The 22,975-nt window shown below is 41.3% G+C and overlaps 1 protein-coding gene across 1 annotated transcript; it reads right to left on the minus strand.

Annotated features, from left to right (window-relative positions):
* Positions 1-414: 414 nt before the first annotated feature.
* Positions 415-14,686, minus strand: LOC143301117 (DNA damage-regulated autophagy modulator protein 2-like). Its single transcript, XM_076615167.1, has 7 exons — positions 14,441-14,686; positions 12,028-12,159; positions 8,549-8,616; positions 6,940-7,082; positions 3,483-3,663; positions 1,791-1,879; positions 415-692 (listed from the first exon to the last, which is right to left on the minus strand). Exons 2-7 carry the CDS (start codon positions 12,144-12,146, stop codon positions 501-503), a joined length of 792 nt encoding a protein of 263 aa, XP_076471282.1. The 5' UTR covers positions 12,147-12,159; positions 14,441-14,686; the 3' UTR covers positions 415-500.
* Between the last annotated feature and the right edge of the window lie 8,289 nt (positions 14,687-22,975).

Consider the following 22,975-nt stretch of genomic DNA (forward strand, 5'->3'; position numbering starts at 1 on the left):
TACAGTATAGAACAGTACAGTACAATCTAACAGAACAGTACAGTATTGTACAACACGGCCCAGCACAGTACAGCACTGTGCAGCACAGCACAGAACAGTTCAGACCAGCACATACAGTATAGAACAGTACAGTACAATCTAACAGAACAGTACAGTATTGTACAACACGGCCCAGCACAGTACAGCACTGTGCAGCACAGCACAGAACAGTTCAGACCAGCACATACAGTATAGAACAGTACAGTACAGTACAGTTTAACACAATACAGAAAAGTGCAGTATTCTACAGCACAGCACAGCACAGCACAATACAGTACAGCACAGCACAGTACAGTGCAGTGCAGTAGAGACAGTACAGTTTAACACAACACAGTACAGTATTGTACAGCACAGCACAGTGCAGAACAACCCAACCCAACCCAACCCAACACAACACAACACAAAACAACACATCACAAACACGACAGAAGGAGCGTTTTTGCACCACACATGACCAGCTTTCACAGCAGAAGGTGGGTGCTCTCGCTGGGGGTGTCCTGGACGGGGTCCTCGTCCAGGTGCCGCACCAGGGGTCGGGTGTTGACCTCCAGGTTGAACTTGTGGAACTCACGCACGTAGGTGAAGAAGAATCCGAGGAAGGTGAGCGCCGTCAGCCACTCCCCCACCGTGCTGACCACATGCGGCACGTAGCCCTGCAGGGAGGGGGGAAGGGGAAAGAAATACAGCAAGAATAACATTTCGTTTCCCCCCCCTTTCTTCTTCTTCTCCTTCTCCTTCTTCATCGTTCATAGGCTGCAACTCTCACGTTCACTCGTAAGTACATGAGTGGGCTTTCACGTGTATGACCGTTTTTAACCCCGCCATGTAGGCAGCCATACTCCGTTTTCAGGGGTGTGCATGCTGGATATGTTCTTGTTCCCATTACCCACTGAACGCTGACATGGACTGCAGGATCTTTAACGTGGCGTATTTGATCTTCTGCTTGCCGTATACACACAAAGGGGATTCAGGCATTAGCAGGTCTGCACATATATTGATCTGGGAGATTGGAAAACTCTCCACCCTTTACCCAACAGGCAATGATAAAACACTGAAATGACAAGGCATGGCAGCTGAAAGGTTACTGCCTAAAACCTAACCCTCCCTCCCTGCCCCCACCCCCTGCTCCCCCCCCCCCACTCCCGAAAAAGGAATACGGCTGCTTACATGGCAAAGTAAAAACAGTTATGCACATGAAAACCCACTTGTAAATATGAGTGAACGTGGAAGTTGCAACCCGCAAACAAAGAAGAAGAAGACTCCTATGACTGGTCTCCCACCCAGAAAGTATGACGTCTAAACCTTACCAACACTAGGTGGGTTTAAGGCTGTTTTGCTGTTGTTGTTGTTGTTGTTGTTGTTGTTGTTGTTGTTTTCAGGTCAATATATAACCTCTCTGTCCTATAAGTTCTCTGGAAGCTAATGCATCACTAGAGAATACTTACAATCTGTGCCATCATTCAACATCTGTATAAAGACACCACATGTCAGGTCACTCATCAACCACAAAAAACCTACAGATACCTGTCTCAGACGGATTCCTCGGATTCACCTCCCAGAGAAAATCAGAAATGAACAGCTATGGGAACGAACGAGACCAAGACAAAAAAAAAAAGAAGATAAAACAGTATCAACAGGAAAAGAGACAAATCACTATCACGCAATCATAATCAACATCAGGTTCTAACATGAAAAAAAAAAGAATCAATGACAGAATACAGATAATGCAAAACAAAGAAGGTAATGCTTACTGGGTCATCCGGCCCCCACTTAAATTTGTTCTTGTTTCCGATGTCAATGTTGTTCCAGTCATGAACGGAAGCGGCTCCAGCGATAATGGCTGTGACCACAGTCAAGGAACTACAAAAGACAAAGCAGTCAAAGCAAGTTCCTACAATTTGAATAAAACTTGCTTCATTTCCTTCTGTTTCTCAAAGCTAATGCACTTATTCCAATACCCTCTTCAAAACAAAACTGGTTTAATTTCTTTTTGTTTACCAAAGGTTATGTATTCGTTCTAATGCCCTCTTTAAAAAAAAAAAAAGTGTTTCATTTCAATTCATTTCTCAAAGCTTATGTACTTAATTAAATACCCCCTGTAGATGAAATTTGACTCATTTTGTTCCTGATACCTTACCTACTTATTCCATTACCCTCTTTTAAATAACATTTGTTTAATTTCTCCTTTACTCTTTCACTGCCAAGTTTCTGTAAGAAAAATGGTCCCCAGCACCAAACATTTTCGACATGATCCTCTCTGTCACAGGCTCCAGTTCATGTCAAAGCAACACAATGTGCTTGTTCATTTCAAACTTGATAGGGGGCAAAGGTTAGTCATTGTTCTACTGGGGGGAAACTGGCTGCAGCTGTCAAGCTTTGCTACAATGAAAAACTGTCTTATCAACATGACGCTTCAATGTCAACTAAAGTCGCCTATGGTAGTGCACTGTCTAGTCAGGTTCAGTAGTAGCTCAAGGAGGCGTCACTGCGTTCGGACAAATCCATATATGCTACACCACATCTGCCAAGCAGATGCTTGACCAGCAGCGTAACCCAACGCACTTAGTCAGGCCTTGAGAAAAAAAAAAAGGTGAATAAATAACAGATAAATACATAAAAAAACTATTACCACTACTAATAATATGTATACGGCGCAAAAACTTGATGAAGTCAACAATAAGCGTACATAAATAAAGTAAATAAATAATAATTATAATATAAAAAGAGGTAGTAATAATAATAATAATAAATAAATAAGACAACAATGATGATAAATAAGCAAATAAATGTAAAACATGAAGACACACATTCACACATACACCCACACATGCATAACAGATATGCACCAAACATGCACTTTCACAAATATGAAAGCACAGTCAAATACACATAAACGTACATGAGCCCCAACACACACACACACACACACATTACCCTGCACCTCCTCTACCCCCCTCCTCCACACATTCATTTCTAGGCTACATATCGCAGCTTCCACGGCACACACAAACACACACACAGATGAACACTTACTTGTACAAGCACACACACATACGCCCATATCCCCCACCCCTAACACCACACATATATATACAAAGATATATATATACACACCCGCATGTTCCAATATCCCGTTGCTCCCACAGTGTAGACATGCACTCACATACCTCATCCTCTAACCCCCTCCCCCTCGCACCCCTCCCCCCTCACACACACACACACACATACACACACATACACACACACACAGAGGCTGACTGTCTAGTCAACTAAAGTCGACCATGGCGGTGCACTGTCTAGTCAACTAAAGTCACCTATGGTGGTGCACTGTCTAGTCAACTAAAGTCACCTATGGCAGTGAAAGTGTTAATCATGGTGGTGAAAGAGTTAATCTGTGGGTGTTTTTTTCTCTCCCCCTCCAGACAGCTGGACCCAAAGGATACTGGCCGTCAGACAGGCCAGGGAGACGAGGGAGATGGTGAGGCGTGCCCGGCACACGTACAGCCCGTTGAAGGTGGGGCACATGTAGTAGCTCATCCACGTCTGCAGGAAGCAGTAGATCAGGCCCACGATGAAGGTCAAGGACGCACCCACAACGTGCACGGCCTCCACCACCGAGCCTTCCTACACGACACACGCCAGAGGGAAAGTTAACTTTAAAAGGTCCCACAGCCTTCTTACAGCACATCAGGGGCAGTGAATTCATATCACTGTGTCTAGGGCTTGGCATAGGAAGGGAGGGTGGGGGGTGGGGGTGGACTATTCCTCCTTTTGCAGAGGGAATCAGATGACAACAAAAACACAAAAACAACAACAACAAAAAAACAACTACAACCACACCACAAACATTTCTTGAATCACAAACATCAAAACAGCAGTGACAGTTTTCACTGTCAAGGAGGCGTCAAAGCGTGCAGACTGATCCATATGTGCTTCACCACGTCTGCTGTAAGAAACAGAAATACAAAAGATAAATGATAATCATCCAAAAAGGAAATTTTCTTCCTAAAATTACGTTTAAGTAACTTACTTACCGTGACCCACCAGTGCAGACTCCGGCAGGGACCCGATTCCTGTCCTGTGCAAACTACTACCCGCCTATGCGGAGAAAACGAAAGTAGCTACGGCCGATAACCTCCCCAAGTAGGTTACCTCCCCTTTGCATCCCTGACTAGCACCCTCTTTTTCCAGCAGCCATCTTGACTCCTGATCCTGTGCTCTTCATACGGCTACGTTTTTTTTCGTATTTCTGTCAGTCTATCGATTCTTTGACACTCATGTTTTGTATCTGACGAAGACTTGTATCAGGTCACAAACTTAAATCGTTTATCCAAAAAGCAATCATAGTTTCAGTTTCTAGGAAGTGTCAAAGCGTGTGGACTGATTCATATGTGCTACACCACATTTGCTGCTGATTTTTTTTTTTTTTTTTTTTTTTTTAAGGAGCAAATGCATGACATTCACATAACCCCAATGCACTGGATCAGACCTTAAGGCAAAACAGCCATTCAAAAACTATGTATGAAATGACTGAAAGCTTGTGGCGCTGAGTTTGTTCACATCTTATTCTGAAAGGCAGGATCAGAGATACATCTTCCAGGCCTTGATGAGGTGGGCATGATGATGGTGGTTAGAGCACTGAACTTTCCATCCCACAGTCCTGGGTTTGTCCCCTGGCCATGCCTTGTGTGTTAAGGGAGGGGGGGGGGGGAGATTTTTCCAGTCTCTCAAGTCAACTTAAGTTATGTGTGAACCTGTTTAAGCCTGAACCTCCGTGTCTCTTGGAGATCTTGTGTCGTGTTTATGCAGTGTGTCCCCCTTCCACCAGCTGCCCCAACCCCCATCACATCAACTCTCTTAACCCCTTCCCTCCAGCTGCCCCTCCCACCAGCTGTCCCGACCCCCATCACATAAACTCTCTTAACTCCTACCCTCCAGCTGCCCCTCCCACCAGCTGTCCCGACCCCCATCACATAAACTCTCTTAACTCCTACCCTCCAGCTGCCCCTCCCACCAGCTGCCCCAACCCCCATCACTCTTAACTCTCTTAACCCCTACCCTCCAGCTGCCCCTCCCACCAGCTGCCCCAACCCCCATCACATAAACTCTCTTAACCCCTACCCTCCAGCTGCCCCTCCCACCAGCTGCCCCAACCCCCATCACATAAACTCTCTTAACTCCTACCCTCCAGCTGCCCCTCCCACCAGCTGCCCCAACCCCCATCACATAAACTCTCTTAACCCCTACCCTCCAGCTGCCCCTCCCACCAGCTGCCCCAACCCCCATCACATAAACTCTCTTAACTCCTACCCTCCAGCTGCCCCTTCCACCAGCTGCCCCAACCCCCATCACATCAACTCTCTTAACCCCTTCCCTCCAGCTGTTATGAATAATACCCCTGGTTCTTAAAGGAAATTTTCTTCCTAAAATTACGTTTAAGTAACATACTTACTGTGACCCACTAGTGCAGACTCCGGCAGGGGTCTGATTCCTGTCCTGTGCAAACTACCACCCGCCTATGCAGAGAAAACGAAAGTAGGGTTCTTACAGTTTTGCAAGTGAAATTGTTTTGACAGCCATCATGAGTCAAATAGTGCATTAAAAAACAAAAAAGATGAACAAAATAATACATAACTGCATTTTCTTTCCTTCTTTTGTTGTTGTTGTTGTTGTCATTTTTGCCATTTTTGATGGATAAGCTGGGATTTCACTGAGATGAATGGCTTGTCTTAAAGGTATGAGATAAACGCAACTTGACTTTCAAATGATAAAACCTTTGACCAAGAGAAATTTGGGGCGTCTTTCATGCAACCTGCAACGGCTGTGGCCAGAACAGGAAATGCTGTCACAACCCTGGACATTGGAACAAAGAGCACACATGTGTGTCTAATGTATGTGTTGTGAAAGTATAATGTATGATGCATAATAGTCAGTCATGTCCAACTATGACCAACACAACAGCACAGGAGGTAACTGCTGTCCTGACCATCCAGGCTAGAATTCGCTTACAGTGGAGAGTGTCTTGCCCCATGTTACATCCCCATCTTTCGGGCTGGATGGATTTGTCCGAACGCAGTGACGCCTCCTTGAGCTACTGAAACTGAAACTGAAACTTTCGGGCTGGGATGATCCACAAAGGCCAACTTGCCCCTAAGGCTTGGAGCACTAAGAGCCAATGCAGTCTTGCTTCTTTCTTGCTTCTTAGTTTGAGAGTCATAATAATAGTTCTTCACAAAAGACTAAGCTGAAAATGAATTGCCATGAAAGTAGAGAAACCACGGATCATACAGATCTCACTTTTGCTGTTGGCCCAACTGTGAGCTTATGGTCAATCTCTGTCTGCAGCTAAGCAGGAACAAAGCATCCTCAACCACTGGGCTGTGGTTGCATGAGAGATCTCAGCAGCACTAAGTTTGCTTTGTGTTAAGAATTTTCCTAAGGAACTAGCAGACTCTTAACGGCGAGCAAAGTCGGAATTCACATGGACGTTTTCCAAAATTATCAATACTAAGCGAACTTAAAAATCTACACAAAGTTTGGAAAAGTCCCAATGCTAAGCAAACTTAGCACTGCAAAGATCGCAACCCAGGTGTGGGCTTTCAACCTGACCACACAGAAGGTTGGTAGACTGATTAACATGGACATCTACATAGCTCCTATCCAGGGCCAGGGACAAAGCTCTATGCGTTTTACAAACATGGGAGTCATCTGCACAACAGGAAAAGCTGACTGTGAGCTACTTTTAACACGTTCATCATTTGTTTCCTGTGTCGTTCAGTCAGCTTCCTGTCATGCACACACGTACTCGTGTGCAAGTGCACGCACACACAGACACACACACATGTATAAGAATAAAAAGGATTTCAAGCAGACAACCGCACTGTACCCCCGACACCTCACCTGGAAGTTGGCCACCAGGATGCAGCCAATGGAGGACAGCACACCAAGGAACATGGTCAGTCTGTTCAGTCGACGCAACCGTTGATCCTCAGTCCCTGCCAATGCCTGCACCGCCTTGAAGCGTAGGTATATGGTGGAAAACGCTGCCGACACACATTCCCGTAGATATATATCAGATATATATTACTTACTTACTGTTGGGAATGGTCCTTACTGATTGCATTTGATATGTCTATGAATTCAAATATCGCTGCTACGTCCGTCCCACTTCCTGACCTCCAACCCCCAACCCCCCACCTCCCCCCACTGTTTGTATACGGACCTATGGCCGATGTGCGATAAACGATTCAGCGTTCAGTGTTGGGAATGGTCTGAGGGAGACAAACTACTTATCTGTGGTCAGAGTTATCTTGGCTAGATCTGGAAAGTGGAATTTTGAATATAAACTCATGGCGACACGACCAAGTGTGTTCAAGTTGTTGAATATTTTTAACGGCAAGACATAGAGCACTTACTGCTGCTGATTGTGCCCTGTGGCATGTGTGTGTGGGAGGAGGGGGTGTGTGGGGGTGGGGGTGGGGGGGGCAGCAATGAAAAACTGCCACTCCTGTCTGTTTTGGGCTGGAGGCTGGTCACACACAGTCGTGCTGCTTTCTTCGGTTTTGCTGTTTATTTAACGATGCTTTTTTTTTTCTACAGGACCAGAGTGTTAGCTCTTTGTCCAACCTGGGAGACCAATGCATCGCACTTTACCTAGCATCTACCCTTACCACCACCACCCCAAGCTCCCCCACCCCCTTCTCCTCCCCCCCTAACCCCCCTCTCCTCACCCCCCTCACCCCTCCCCACACACATACATTCACATTTTCGTTTTTTTAGTTTTTTACTAAATGATGCACACACAGAATCAGTGATGCTTATTCAATCTACCATCTGAAAATACAATTCTGACTTTGATTTTGACTTTCACACCCACACACGCCCAAAATCCAAAATCATGTACACACATAACATTATACTTAAAATAATATATGTGCACATTTATATACACACACATTAAATGTTAACTAAATATATCTTTTTCTGATATTGGAAATATTCAATCATTATCTCACACAGACACTTTTGGCAGTATTTTTTTCATTCACATGAAAGTCGTAATAAAAACCTTACATAGAAATAGCATCTCCAGTACAAATTCTACACATAAATTCTACACATAAATACTGACATACAAATGCAAAATATGATTCAGTCACCACCAACATGATCAAGTTCTGTACAGGACTGTAACTTTAGAGAGAGAGAGAGAGAGAGAGATCAAGGAAGATAAAAAGAAAAGAAAAGATAGATTCTCTTTATTCAGAACATTGCATATAATCTGGAAACAAAAAAGTGCAGGAATACAGTGCCAAATGGGTATCCATTTGAGCATTGATGTGTACATGTATGCTATGTGTACAGGTGTACATGAATGCATACATCATATACAAGTGTGTGTGTGTGTGTGTGCACGCGCACACACACGCACATGTGTGTGTGAGGTAAGTGTGTGTGACTGTGTGTGTCCACATGTGTGCCTGTACACACAACAGACAAAAATACCTACACAAGAAAGCTGCAATGTTGAGAAGCAAACTGAAGATGCAGCTCTCTGGAACATCTGCTCCTGTGTCGCTAGAAAAAAAACAACAAAAAAACGGAACACAACACAACCTGTCATATATGTCTGCACAAAATGATCGTCTTTCCTATTCAACCAATGATGAAAACATTCATGAATACACATAACTGATTCATGCTCACATACATATTCAACCAATGATGAAAACATTCATGAATACACATAACTGATTCATGCTCACATACATATTCAACCAATGATGAAAACATTCATGAATACACATAACTGATTCATGCTCACATACATATTCAACCAATGATGAAAACATTCATGAATGCACATAACTGATTCATGCTCACATACATATTCAAACAATGATGAAAACATTCATGGATGCACATAACTTATTCATGCTCACACACAGTCCGTAACATCATGCTTCCACACTTTGGATTCTGTCAGCACTAGACCTTCTCCAAAAACAGCACAAACATGCTCCAAAATTACTTCTTTTAAAGTCCTGGACTGGGTTACATAAATGATCTTTGCAACGCTAAGTTTACTTGGCAAAAAGATTCTTCCAAGGTCTATGCTAATTTCACACATTGTTGAAAATACCTGACGCTAAGCAAACTAAGCAAGGCTGAGATCACTTAGGCATCCCAGACCATCTGATTCACACCTAATGGTTTTTGACTTGCTTGATTTCTTCCCACTGAAGCAAACTGTAAAAAACACAAGAAAAATAAGGCTGGTTTTATTAACAAAAATAGTGACCAGTAATGTTGTTTTGTTTTTTGTTGTTGTTGTTTTTATATATAATTCTATTCTGTTTTATTTTGATTCACTGCATCCATTCATCATCCAACCCAAAAACACCCCCCTTCCCTCCCCTCCCTCACCAATCCCTGCTCTAAATGCATTGTGAAAGCAGGATGGAGGGAAGGGTGGGGGTGCCTCTTTCAATTATCAATAATAAACTACAGCAGACATATAACACCAGTTAACCATGCCTCTTCCCAAGTTGCTTCTTTTTTTTTTTTCTTTTTTTTTTTCTTTTTTTTAAAGTCAAGTCTTAAGTGCAGTGGGGTTAATCACTGGAATAACTTACCCTCATATATGTATTAAAAAGAAATAACACAGCAATTCCAAGCTGACTCCTAGAAACAATAAGCCACAACAATTTGAAAAGTGACCCAACAAGACAGTGAATCAGATGACACTTAAAAAATAGAAAAACCTGCTTCCTTCCACAAAGATTTGTTTAAAAGAAAAAGGAAGAAAGACCTGTTGCCAGCATGGTGACATTGTATAACTGTACACAGATCTATAATTATGCAGATATGAACCGGTACATAACCATGTATGTAACACACATAAAAGGGCTTATCATTCCCATCACTGCCTCCACAAGCATAAAATTTGCATTTTGTAATTTGACGATATGTAAATTAGCTGTATAAATTATCTCTCCCCCTCTCTCTGTTTGTCTGTTTATCTGTGTGAGCATCTCTGTGTATAATGGTGGGAGTTTGGGTGGGATCTGACTGCCAATTTCTGAAATTTGAAATTAAAAAAAAAAAAAAGTATAAAAAACTGTAATGCTGACATTGCTTTCTCATCATCTGATCAAATGTACATTTTTTGTTTGTTCTATACTGAATGGGAAGGTTGCATTTAAAGTGGAATAAAGAACAAGTGACAGTGTGTGTATTTCCATTCATTGTGTTTGGGGCTTTTTTTGTATGATTGACTGATTCCTTCATTTTAGTCCCTGTTTAGGGTGAGGACTGGATTGTTTATCTATCACTCTGGTTGATAAAGAAATTTATCATCTTATTTCATCTAGTCTGTATATAAGCTATGTTCACATATGAACAGATCTAGGCCTGAACTGCTATTTGTCTGCACACACATTTTTCAATTAATATGCTCAAAAATGTTTGGTGAAGAAGATCAAAAGAACCCACCTTCAACAACTAAGTATTTTACAGATGAACTGTGTTGATTTGACACTTTCTTTGCCAACTTTTATTTTTCTTTTCACTGATTGGCAGGTCCACTTCATTTGCGTTAGCTGTGCTATGTGTGTATACATACGTATGTGTGCATAACTACATGCATGTATATGAATGTGTAGTGTGTGTGTGTGTGTGTGTGTGTGCGGGCGCGCGCAAGCGCACATGTTTATGTATGTTTGTGAGTGCCTATGTGTTGAGGGTAGCTGTTAGGTACACATGTATGTTGAAATGTAGGTATGCAGTGTGTGTGTGTGTGTGTGTGTGTGTGTGTGTGTGTGTGTGTGTGTGTGTGTGTGTGTGTGTGTGTGTGTGTGTGTGTGTGTGTGTGTGTGTGTGTGTAGTCACATTCTGGTGTGTGTCTGTAACATTGATGTAAAGTGTTATGTTAACAAAGGTGTTTTTGTAAAGCACCTAGAGCAGATTTCTGGATAGTGTGCTATATAAGTATCCATTATTATTATTATCATTTCAGTTTAATGATGGCCTATGCAGTCAGCTGGAGCTAATCATGAAAATACTAAAATACTGACTGTAATCAATCAAAACTCAACATGTTTGCACACACAAACACAGAATCAGGAACACACACACAGAGACTATAAATACACACCAAACTATACTATAAACACACACCACACTACACGATAAACTCACACCAAACTACACTATAAACACATGCCACACTACACCACTGACACACTACATTACACCTCACCACATGACACTTACTACACTATACACTACACAACACAACACAATACACCACACTACACTAAACTACAATACACTTCACTACACTATACACTACACTACACAACACAATACACCACACTACACTAAACTACAATACACTTCACTACACTCTACACTACACTACACAACGCAATACACCACACTACACTAAACTACAATACACTTCACTACACTATACACTACACAACACAATACACCACACTACACTAAACTACAATACACTTCACTACACTCTACACTACACTACACTACACAACACAATACACCACACTACACTAAACTACAATACACTTCACTACACTATACACTACACAACACAATACACCACACTACACTAAACTACAATACACTTCACTACACTATACACTACACTACACAACACAATACACCACACTACACTAAACTACAATACACTTCACTACACTATACACTACACTAAACTACAATACACTTCACTACACTATACACTACACTACACAACACAATACACCACACTACACTACACTACTATACTGTATACAGTTCACAACACACACACACACACACACACTGCACACACACACAACACACACACACACACACACACACACAACACACACACACACACACACACACACACACACACACACAGAGATTAAACAGCCCATCATTATTCTACACATCATCGACTATGAAAACTCAGGACCCCACCTGATGTAGGGAAAAGCTGCAGACACATCCCCTCTGATGACGGCCACAATGTAGGAGAAACAGAAGGCGCAGGCTGACACCAGCACCAGAGCTATGGGCAGCAGGCCTAGGTGCGACATGATGTCTGATCACCTGAAAGCATTCACCACACACCTTTGCTCCATGTGTGTGTGTGTGTGTGTGTGTGTGTGTGTGTGTGTGTGTGTGTGTGTGTGTGTGTGTGTGTGTGTGTGGATGCTCTTCTGTGTGTGTATGTGTGTGTGTGTTCCATGAGTGTGTGTGTGTGTGTGTGTGTGTGTGTGTGTGGATGCTCTTCTGTGTGTGTGTGTGTGTGTGTGTGTGTGTGTGTGGATGCTCTTCTCTGTGTGTGTGTGTGTGTGTGTGTGTGTGTATGTTCTTCTCTGTGTGTATGCATGTGTGCATGCTCCTGTGTGTGTGTGTGTGTGTGTGTGTGTGTGTGTGTGTGTGTGTGTGTGTGTGTGTGTGGATGCTCTTCTGTGTGTGTGTGTGTGTGTGTGTGTGTGTGTGTATGCGTGTGTGTGTGTGTGGATGCTCTCTCTCTCTCTCTCTCTCTCTCTCTCAGTGTGTGTGTGAGTGTGTGTGTGTGTGGATGCTCTCTCTCTCTCTCTCTCAGTGTGTGTGTGTGTGTGTGTGTGTGTGTGTGTGTGTGTGTGTGTGTGTTTGTGTGTGTGACACCAGCACCAGAGTGATGGGCAGCAGGCCTAGGTGTAACATGATGTCTGTCTCATCACCTGTCAGTATTCACACCACACCACTTTGCTGCGCGCATGCGCGCGCGCATGTGTGTGTGTGTGTCTGTGTCTGTGTGTGTTCTGTGTGTGTCTGTGTGTGTGTGTGTGTGTGTGTGTGTGTGTGTGTGTGTGCAAGTGTGTGTGTGTGTGCAAGCCTAAGTTGCTGACATCAGCACCAGAGCCTATGGGCAGCGAGCCAAAATATGACATGCCTGATCACCTGTCAACATCTTTCACGCCATTTAGCTCCATTTGTTTCTTTCAGTTTCAGCTGGTTGAATGTTTATCGGCTAAATGGTTAGATGAATATCTGCTTGCTTGCCTGGAAGCTGAATACTTTTTTCTTTTTTTTATTAAAAAGTTTTTTAATCAAAAAAGAATTCCTGGTAAGCAATAATTTAACTCATTGTCTGGTATGTCAGCACAACCACAAGCAGTAAATCACTTTATCTTTCGGTGGAAAAATAATAAAGAAAAAAGAAAAACAAATCAATTCAGCAGAAATAATTTGTTCCAAGGTGAGCACTATTGGGTATACAGACAATGACAGAAGTTGTGAAAATTTCCCTTCTGGTATGGTTGTAAAATGACAAGCAATGACACAACAAGTGTATTGGTACTGCTCTTTAGTTATTATCAGCATGGGTGCCTATAATCAGTAACTGAGTAAGCAGATTCTATCATTATCATGATTTGCGCCATGACACAGAGTAACACTAACTACATCTTAAGCACTGTATAAGTAATGATGATACAACTCCATGTGTTTTTAAAATATATGATACAAATGTAATAAACATGTGTCACCATGAGGAAATGCTTTTTTTGTTGTCTGATTGGAATTAAAATCAAGCCATGCTGAATGTCACATGAACATTCAGGGACCAGGATCAGAATGTATCCATGGCCAACGGACACTATCATCATGTTGAAAAATGTACTAGACATATGTGGGGACTCTCTTTTTCTTCCCCACTTCAAGCGGGCAAAAGGCCTTGTCAGGCCTGCACACCTTGATATTGATATTGATATGATATGGAAAGCGCATGCAACTACTAAAATTATAGTATGGTTGTGGAAGGAAAGAAAAGCAACACACACACACACACACACACACACACACACACACACACAAGAAGAAGAAGAAGAAAAAAGAAAGAAAGAAAAAGCTGCTAGTGATGGGAGACAGCTAACTGTGGGGAATTACTGACAGCTGTTCTGAATACTGCTGTGGTCCCTGCAATGACCACTCCTCTCAGCTGGTTCCATTCAGTAGCTGTTCTGATGAAGAACAAATCCTCAAACTGTTTCGTTTTGCTGAATAAAATGGCTAAACCTTTGCAGTTCCTGATCACTCTTCCTTCTGGTCATGGGTTTTCACGTGGCCATTGTATTTCGCTGGCCTGGGTCTTCTTTCTGCCGTCTTATTTGCAAGTGTCAGGAACTTTTCTGGTGGTAAGGTTGGAATTTGTCCTGCCAGGGTTGTCAGGTGGATGTTCCTCCAGGCGTGTAAAATCAGCTCTGTTGCACAAGTGTGTGTGTGTGTGTGTGTGCGCACACACACACACACACACACATGACGACGACACACGCGCAATGCTGTCCGGAACACAAATTCAGCATTTATAACACAGTTCTCAATAAAGGTTAACGATACATACCCTGTGTAGATGATCGATGGACAGTACGGATGTAAGGAGCACGGAGCAGAACTTTTTTGTTGTTGTTTACAATCTGCACCAAGAGGCCATAACTACAGTCAGCACTCTGACACTTTCACACCAGCCGATCATGCACCTGTTTACACCTTGATTGTATTATCAGTCAACGTCACGCGAACATCTTCATGATACGAATATTAATCATTATCACGTGAAATACGCCAATAGGCTCAATTTGTTTGCACTTGGAACAGCCTAAATCGATTTCGGAAGTTGAAGAGGTCAAATCGCGGGAATTATTCCCCTTTATATATGGCCTAGTGGAGGCTTTGGCTGTCCTCAATATCGGAGTGAGGAATATTGAGCAAGCACACTCTGACATGGATAGTTTTGATCATTGCTTGCCGACCATGACATTGAGTCAGTGACCGATGCCCACATATTATCACATGAAATCTGGTTGATGGACAAAGCCGCATGGGCAGTCTGGATTACTAAACCCATGAATCCAACTCACTGGAGTAGTGTCAACATTTTTTTTTTTTAAATTAAAAAAAAAAAAAAATAATAATCAAATGGGGTGGATGGATTCATGAAGGAAAGCACCTCAGATGATACTATTTCTCTCCTTTCATTCTCAGTCTTTTCTTGTTATGGTCTAATATCTGTCTGAGATTTTCCCCAATGTTGTATGTCCATTATATATATATATTATGTATATTATAAGAAACTGGAGGAGGAGGTTGTACAGGTACGCTCCGTCGCCGCATTTTCTGCAGCATTGGGCAGAGCGCCCTTGGCTGCCTCCCAGGAGTAAATCAAACCCCGCCACCCCCACCCCCCGACCCCTCTCCCCACCTGGTTAGTGAGATGCAGCGCTGCAACAGGACACCTTTGAGCTCAACTCGGGGTGTCCGTTGGAGCAATAGACCCCAAACCCTACCCCCAGCCCACCCAGCTAGGGAGACACAGTGCTGAACCAGGACATCTTGGAGAACAACTTGAGATCAACTGTGTCAGATGGAGTAGAATAGAAAGTTTTCTTCAGTATAGTTAGTTAACTAATATATAGTTAAGTAAATTTTATATAGATGAGGACAATTTGAGCTTAAAACAAAAATAGATTCATAGACTAATCAAGCCATGCGCTCCCATCACCCACTGTGACGATAATCTGCAAAGGTTCCTGCAATGTATCATTCCAGATTCCAGATTGTATTCAGTCCACTGCATGTATTTTGTAGCCAGCCCTGCTGTGCACACACAGATGTGCTACAGACCTAATGATCTTCAACCAATCTAGTCCACAATCTTTGATCCTTCCAAGCCACTCATGCCAGTGTGCGTCTTTCTTCACTTTTGACCTGGCAACTCCAGCACTGGGCCACAAAGGCATTCTTTCAGCACTCAGTTTTGGGCTGTTGTTTCCAACTGGGGCCATGTCCATCCAGCTGCCTTCATATTGTCATTTGGGTATCTGCTTGCATGGTTGTTAATTTTCTTTTTTTTTTCAGCACGCTTTTCGTGTTTGTCTTATTTGTCATGAGAACACCAAAAGGTTCACTGTGTGGAAACAGAATCACACTGGGAAAATAGTTGTACACTTTTAATTTACGTTCAAGATACATGCCTGTTGTCTTTTCAGGCAGAGTCATTCTTAATCTGAAATTCATCACAAGACACATCTGTTCCTTCGCACTGTTTAGGTTTGGTGTAGCAGACTTTTGTTCTTTCAGTATCTACATTAGCACTTCAATTCTTAATTTCATGTTTTAACTTCCCAAAAGATAAAGCTCATCTTTGATCACATCAATCTTTTTCTTTTCTTGTGGTGTTCATAGAGACATACTGGTACATGCCTTCCAACTTGGAAGTCATGAGCACTAAAAAGAGGTCAGTCTATTCAACTGTTTGCCTAAGGCTATTCAGCTAGTTGTTCAAAAGAAAGCAAGATCACGCTGGCTGTTAACGTTGCAGTCTGAAGGGCTAGTTGACCTTAAAGCCTGAACCAGGACTATAAATGGCGGGCGATTTGAATCAAGCCAGTTTCTCACCAGAGTCTGACACTGTGACGTCGGTGAAGGTTTATTCAAAATAAAAGCCTAATAAAGCTACGGTTTGGCTTCATTTATGGCAGAGAGCGAGATTTGCCTAGCAGCTTCCAATCTAGACCTGAATTGACTTTGGAAAGTACAAAATGTGTCAGCTACACGTAATACAAAATTTGAATGCAGAGAAAAGGGGCGGAGCTAGAGCCGTTTGTGTTTGCGCTAGACGTGTCTGTCAGATAAAAATAGCACCAGCACGTGGTACTGTCTGGTGAGAATTGGAAAGCATGCAGACAGCCCCTCGACGTTGGCAACCGTAAACGACCACATTGTGTGGCAGGAGTACACGGATATCTTTCTCCGCTAACAGTGAGTCGGTCTTTGTTTTGCTTTCACCTCCCACATGTTTACATTTCTACCGGACACGTGCTCGCGCTTTTTATAGATAAACTCCGCCCCTTTCCCTTTTATGGATAGGCTCTAGTGCGCATGCGCAACCGAAACCTTGCTCTCGGGAGTTAAGACTTTAAGGATCTTCCAAAAGCTGACTGTCCCAAAGCCCTCTGACATAGTGTGGGAATGTAAGCCCACAATTTTTCGCAATCCTACAATTTGTCTCTCGTCCCCCACGATTTCTCTCACTTTGGGGGGAAATCATGGGATTGTGAGAAATTGTGGTTGTTCCCCTCCCACATTCTCTCAATTGTGAGAAATCGTGGGAAGTGCCCCTTATTTTTATCAAAAATATTTCCGTTGTCATCGGAACTGGTTTCTTGTCTTTTCCCAATGCAAATCTCAGAGAAAATGAGAGATAAAAAGAAAAGAGAAAATGGGGGTGAAGACAACAACGATCATGAAAATGACAGTAGCGTTAGCGCAGACATCAACGGTAATGACACTGAAACACAACTACTTACTTTATTTCACGTGGGATGGATCACTGCAATGCATCAACCTCAAATTTAACATTGGAATCAATAGCAAACAACGAAATTCAGGCAATGTGTATAACTCAAACAGAAATATAATGTAAAATGATATAACATATGATTTAACATGACTTGAACTGAATCTTTCCTGGATGTTGGGAATAAAATCAAAATGATTCAACTTTATGCATAAATGTGACAGCAAAAAATGTGTTTCACTATGCTTTTCCTTAACGTTGGGCGCATGAAAACTGGACCAAATAGTTTTGATCTTTGTTGTGATGTAACCTTTTCTGTCACCTTTATTTAGAATGTTCTTCATTCCATGCTTGCTCATTTGTTTATCTGTTTGTGTCAGCATCCTTTCGCATGCAAGATTGCACTGCAAATAGAATCTCGGTTTCACAGATGACACTTAGAATATGAAAATATTTTAAAACAGTGAAAGAAGACCAAATCAACCAGCCAAGAAAACACACCTAAGGAAACACAGACACACACACACTCACTCACTGACATACACACACATGCATTCACACTTTTTTTTTTTTTTAACCAATACTGTGCCATCACCTTCACTGTCTTTTGTTGATGTCTTCGCTAACACCACTGTCATTATCATGATCGTCGTTTCCCCTTTTTCTTGTTTCTTTTCATCTCTCTCATTTTTCTCTTAGATTTGCATTGGGAAAAGACAAGAAACCAACTGTGATGATAAAAGAAATATTTTTGATGAAAATAAGGGGCACTTCCCGTGATTTCTCACACATTGTGAGAAATCATGGGGGCACCCCCCACGATTTCTTGCAGTTGAGAGAAATCATGGGCTCACAGGGGATGTAACTTGGGCAAGACACTCCATTATTTTAAAATTCTAGTTTAGATAGTTGGCACAGCAGTTGCCCCCTCTGCTATTCTGATGGTCATCATTGGACACAACTATCATACTTGGTAAGCTGTTGTTTAATTTGATAGCCATAACTGGACACAACTATCATACTTGGTAAGCTGTTGTTTAATTTGATAGCCGTAACTGGACACAACTATCATACTTGGTAAGCTGTTGTTTAATTTGATAGCCGTAACTGGACACAACTATCATACTTGGTAAGCTGTTGTTTAATTTGATAGCCATAACTGGACACAACTATCATACTTGGTAAGCTGTTGTTTAATTTGATAGCCATAACTGGACACAACTATCATACTTGGTAAGCTGTTGTTTAATTTACTGCTTTTAAGGAAAATTATTCCAAAAGATTTGCACTGATCCGCGTTTTTTTTTAACATTAGATCCACAGATACTAAAACATAACTATTCTGGGACTATTTTTAGTGAAAATTAGAACCTTAATAATTTTCTTGATTTTCAAACCTATATCATAATTTAGTACATATATATGATCACCCCTCCAATTTGAACTTCATTAGCTTCAGGACAGATTTAATTCATATAATGATATTGGCTTAATAAAATAAAAAAAATCACCAACTTTCCCCCTCCAATGTTCTGAATAAGAATGATGAACAGTTAATGAGCAATTACTTTATAAATGCTTCTGAGAAAACATAACACTCAAGTTCACTCAACACTGAAAAAAATGTTGACCCCCCTCACCACCACCCCCCCTCACCCTTCCCACCTCTGAGCATCAGCATACTTATTAGTTGGTTTGTTTTTTTTTAGAGATGGGGCTTCAAAGTCTGTATCCGTCATCATGGACACACAATCTGAATCTTCTAACCCTGACAGTTTCTGTGCAAATGCTGAAAAGTTTATCATGGGACATTCAGTGATACAAAACACAGGACAAAGCCACAGAGTATAAACTCATTTCATTTACCTCTTTCAGTTAAAGAATGGAAGGGAAGAAAAACACAACAATGAGCCAGTTCTTTCTGATCAGATTTTTATTTCCATTAAACCAATTCCTGGTTCACACACCAGTATACATAACAATTGTTATCAATTAACATGTTTACTAGAGCATATAAATGAAACATACACAAACCAGACACTCACAGTATATTTGGGTAACTTTCACTGCACTGTTTTCAAACACATCTCTCAACATCAGTTAGAAACAGAACAGACTTCTCATTCATATTTCTGTAATATGGCTATTTGCATATTCTGAGTGAAATCATAAAAAAGGTGAAAAACATGCATAGATTATTTCCTAAGGAAGAAAAAAAAAGCACCCTGTTCTTGCTGGATATTTCTGCGTAACGTTTAAAAAATTATCTTTTCCCACACATTCAATAAACATGCTGATAAAACTGTTCTCTTTTCTGCGCTACAAAAATTCAGTCAGCAAGCAAGAAATACACATCATTGCCAAGAAATACCCGCAGCCCACATTTTTTTTTTTAATTGCGCACTTTATAACACCATTCTTTAAATTCTGTTATAAATCACTACCCTCCTCATCGTCAAAGAGTTCACATTCATGTTTTGTTCCAGTACGCTGAGAGTGATAACAGGGGAAAAGAACAAGGTGGAAGAGAAGAATACACATGACTATCACACAAACAGAACCAAGGACTGTCATTTTAGAATGGAGACTTTTACTGCATGTCACCACTGCAGGAAACACAGCCCCCTCCCCCTCCCCCTTTCACCAATGCATGAAAATCACTTGAAAGACTGTTGTAGTTCATCCACACATTTCAATAAGCAATTCATTCATTCTCTGATAATGACACAACTGTTCACTGACTGTTGTTTAATGAAATAAGTGTCACCTTCAGTTTGGTCCCCATCCCTTTCCTTATACACCGGTACTGTCAAATAAATTTACACCATGATGCCGTAAGCAATCATTTTTCTTCCCCCCCCCCCCCCCCCCAAACAAGGAACCTGTCTCATGAAGGCAAAACTTATCAAACAAGAAAAATTGCTTCATCATTCCATTATGTGTACCATTCATGATTTGATGGCCCACCAATTCTGGCTGAACACAACACTATTCACATCATATTTCAGAATAAATCCAGACGATGTCCTATGTTTTGGAGAAGAAAAAAACAAAGGAGCAAGATTCTTGTTTGCATAAGCAAAGTTTTGTTTTGTATAAACAAAGTATGAATATCAATGTATGGAGAACCCTGAATCTTCTGTAATGGTGAGCCAGAGGTCATTTTCTTTTGAAAGTTTTGTCTTCATGTTATTAGACAACATGGCATATCACTGATAAATCCTGATTTGAAACAAGGAGGCATCATGTGAATAAGTTTGAACTAAATCTGAAAAACTGAATACTTTTGCAGTTTTAGTGAATGTTACCATGTGGTCTGTTACAGACCACAGGAGCTTCCCAGTAGTGTTTTTGGGGTTGCTGTTTTTTGTTTTTTTTGTACCAGCAGAGCATAACAAATTTTCAGTCTTTCTGTGTTCTTACTTTCCTTATCTTTTTTGTCAAAATCATTTTAAATCATCAATTTGGGGTAAGACCTTAGTAACTGGACAAAATAACACCCCTTGCAGCATCTGACTAAACATTTGTCAAACTGAATGAATGAATGCTTTTCTTCCTTCAGTATATTATATATATAACATAATTCGACAGGCTGTGAGCTAACAATACACAAATCAAAAGAAAGACCAGATCTCTCAACCATGCAAATCAAACCTACGTGAGCTTTTTCTATAAATAAAAAAGATAAATATTAAAATCCTGGTGTTTCACACCAAACCCATGATTTCCCACTGCCTGCAAACCATTACACATCCGAGGTCTGTTGACTTGCTTTTATGTACAGGCATTTTTGTCTTTTCATTTAGTTGCTCAGTTTTCAGAGCTTGGTGTAATCTGGGTGTGTTAGATGCTAAAATAGCCCCACATAATGCTGACACAGATAACAGGATTTTTAACATCATCTGAAATGATAAAGCGTTATCGAAGTTTACATGCACATTTTTAACGTTTCCCAGCCACAAGAAAGCATTCTTAAATTCATGAACGTAACAGACCAGCAGATTCAAATGTAAGCACCTATGGAAGTAGACAAGCAAATCATCAAAATTCTGTAACAAGCTTGTTATCTGGGAGCCTCAAAACCACACGAAAGCAAATGAAAATGGAAGACACCTACAGGATCAGGACTGGGTTGCATGATATCCTAACAGCACTCAGCGTTGTGAATTTCCCCAAGTCCATGGAATTTGTGCAGACCGAAGAAAGTTCTTGACAAACGAATTCACAAGGACTAAGGCAAAATGTTAATGCTAAGCAAACTGAGCGCTGCTAAGATTGCTTATATGACCCACCCTGATGTATGCTTAGGGTCCTGTGCAGACAATGACACCGGATCTGATATGTGGCTTTTTCTGTCACCATCAGTGAAACTGGAAGCATCCACTGATGTGGTGACCACTGGCCTGTCATGGCACAGCTGATCAGGGGTACACGGACTCCAAGATGATCACAATGCCCCTTTACATGCATGTCACAACCCTGTTTAACACCATGCCAACACATCCATTTAAAAAAATCTACATCTGTTCAAGAAATGGTTACATCATCAGAAAACTGCCACTTTGCAATCATTAACACACAACACTAAAATTGGCCACCTGGAATTAACTGTTCTGTGACTGCAAATACAACATTCAATCAAGTCATTTATGAAAAATCACACATAATCATACATGAATCTCCCATCTGAAGAGCATTCAAGAAATATTTCCACCATGTTTGCAGTCATTAAAAAAAAGCAAAAAAACAAAAACAAAAAAAAGACATTCAGCCACTTACATTTACACCATGTTTGCAAATACTTGCTGTACATTTCTCAATTCAGTATTATCATGGATTCAAACACAATCCGGGGGTGTGGGTATAGGGATGGAGGGAAGGGAGGAGAGAAAAGCTGCCAATCAATCATGGTCACAGAACAGGTAGCAGCAGTTTCCAACAGCAGCAATGAGAGAGATAGGCATTGTGTCCTTACTCCATGTTTGCAGAGTGATAAGAATAAACACATTTCATGTAGTCAGTGTGTCAGAACTAAAAGATGTGTATGAAAATCAAAACAAACATTTTCCACAACTCTGCCGTTTACAAGAACTGGTGTGGGACGAGGAAGGGCCTGTACCATAGCAAATAATATTCGTAATAATGGTAAAATAAATAAATGAATAAATTAAAACAAATCCTTCTCCCCAAAATCATGCATTAAATTTAGGGTCACTGGTAACATTTATTTTACCATGACGTCTATGTGATCTGATCTTTTCTTTCTTATTTGCATGTGGGCTGCACTTGTCAGTCTCATCTTCACTCGCTTGAATGTTATGAACGGGAATTTTAACATGTTTTTACCTGGCTGTTGAGGCAGCCAGCCATACTGCATTTTAGGGGGTGTGCAAGTTGGGTATGTTTGTGTTTCCATAACTGCTCAAACGCAGACAAAAAGACTGGACCATTAATGGGCATATTTGATATTCTGCAAGACAATGTATATACCAAGGGAATAAAGGCACTAACAGATCTGCATTGAGAGATCGGGCAGCAGTTTTCCAGCCTCATATCTAACATAGGCTGATACCAGGTCAC

The sequence above is a fragment of the Babylonia areolata genome, chromosome 27, assembly GCF_041734735.1.
Source record: "Babylonia areolata isolate BAREFJ2019XMU chromosome 27, ASM4173473v1, whole genome shotgun sequence".
Classification (NCBI taxonomy): domain Eukaryota; kingdom Metazoa; phylum Mollusca; class Gastropoda; order Neogastropoda; family Buccinidae; genus Babylonia; species Babylonia areolata.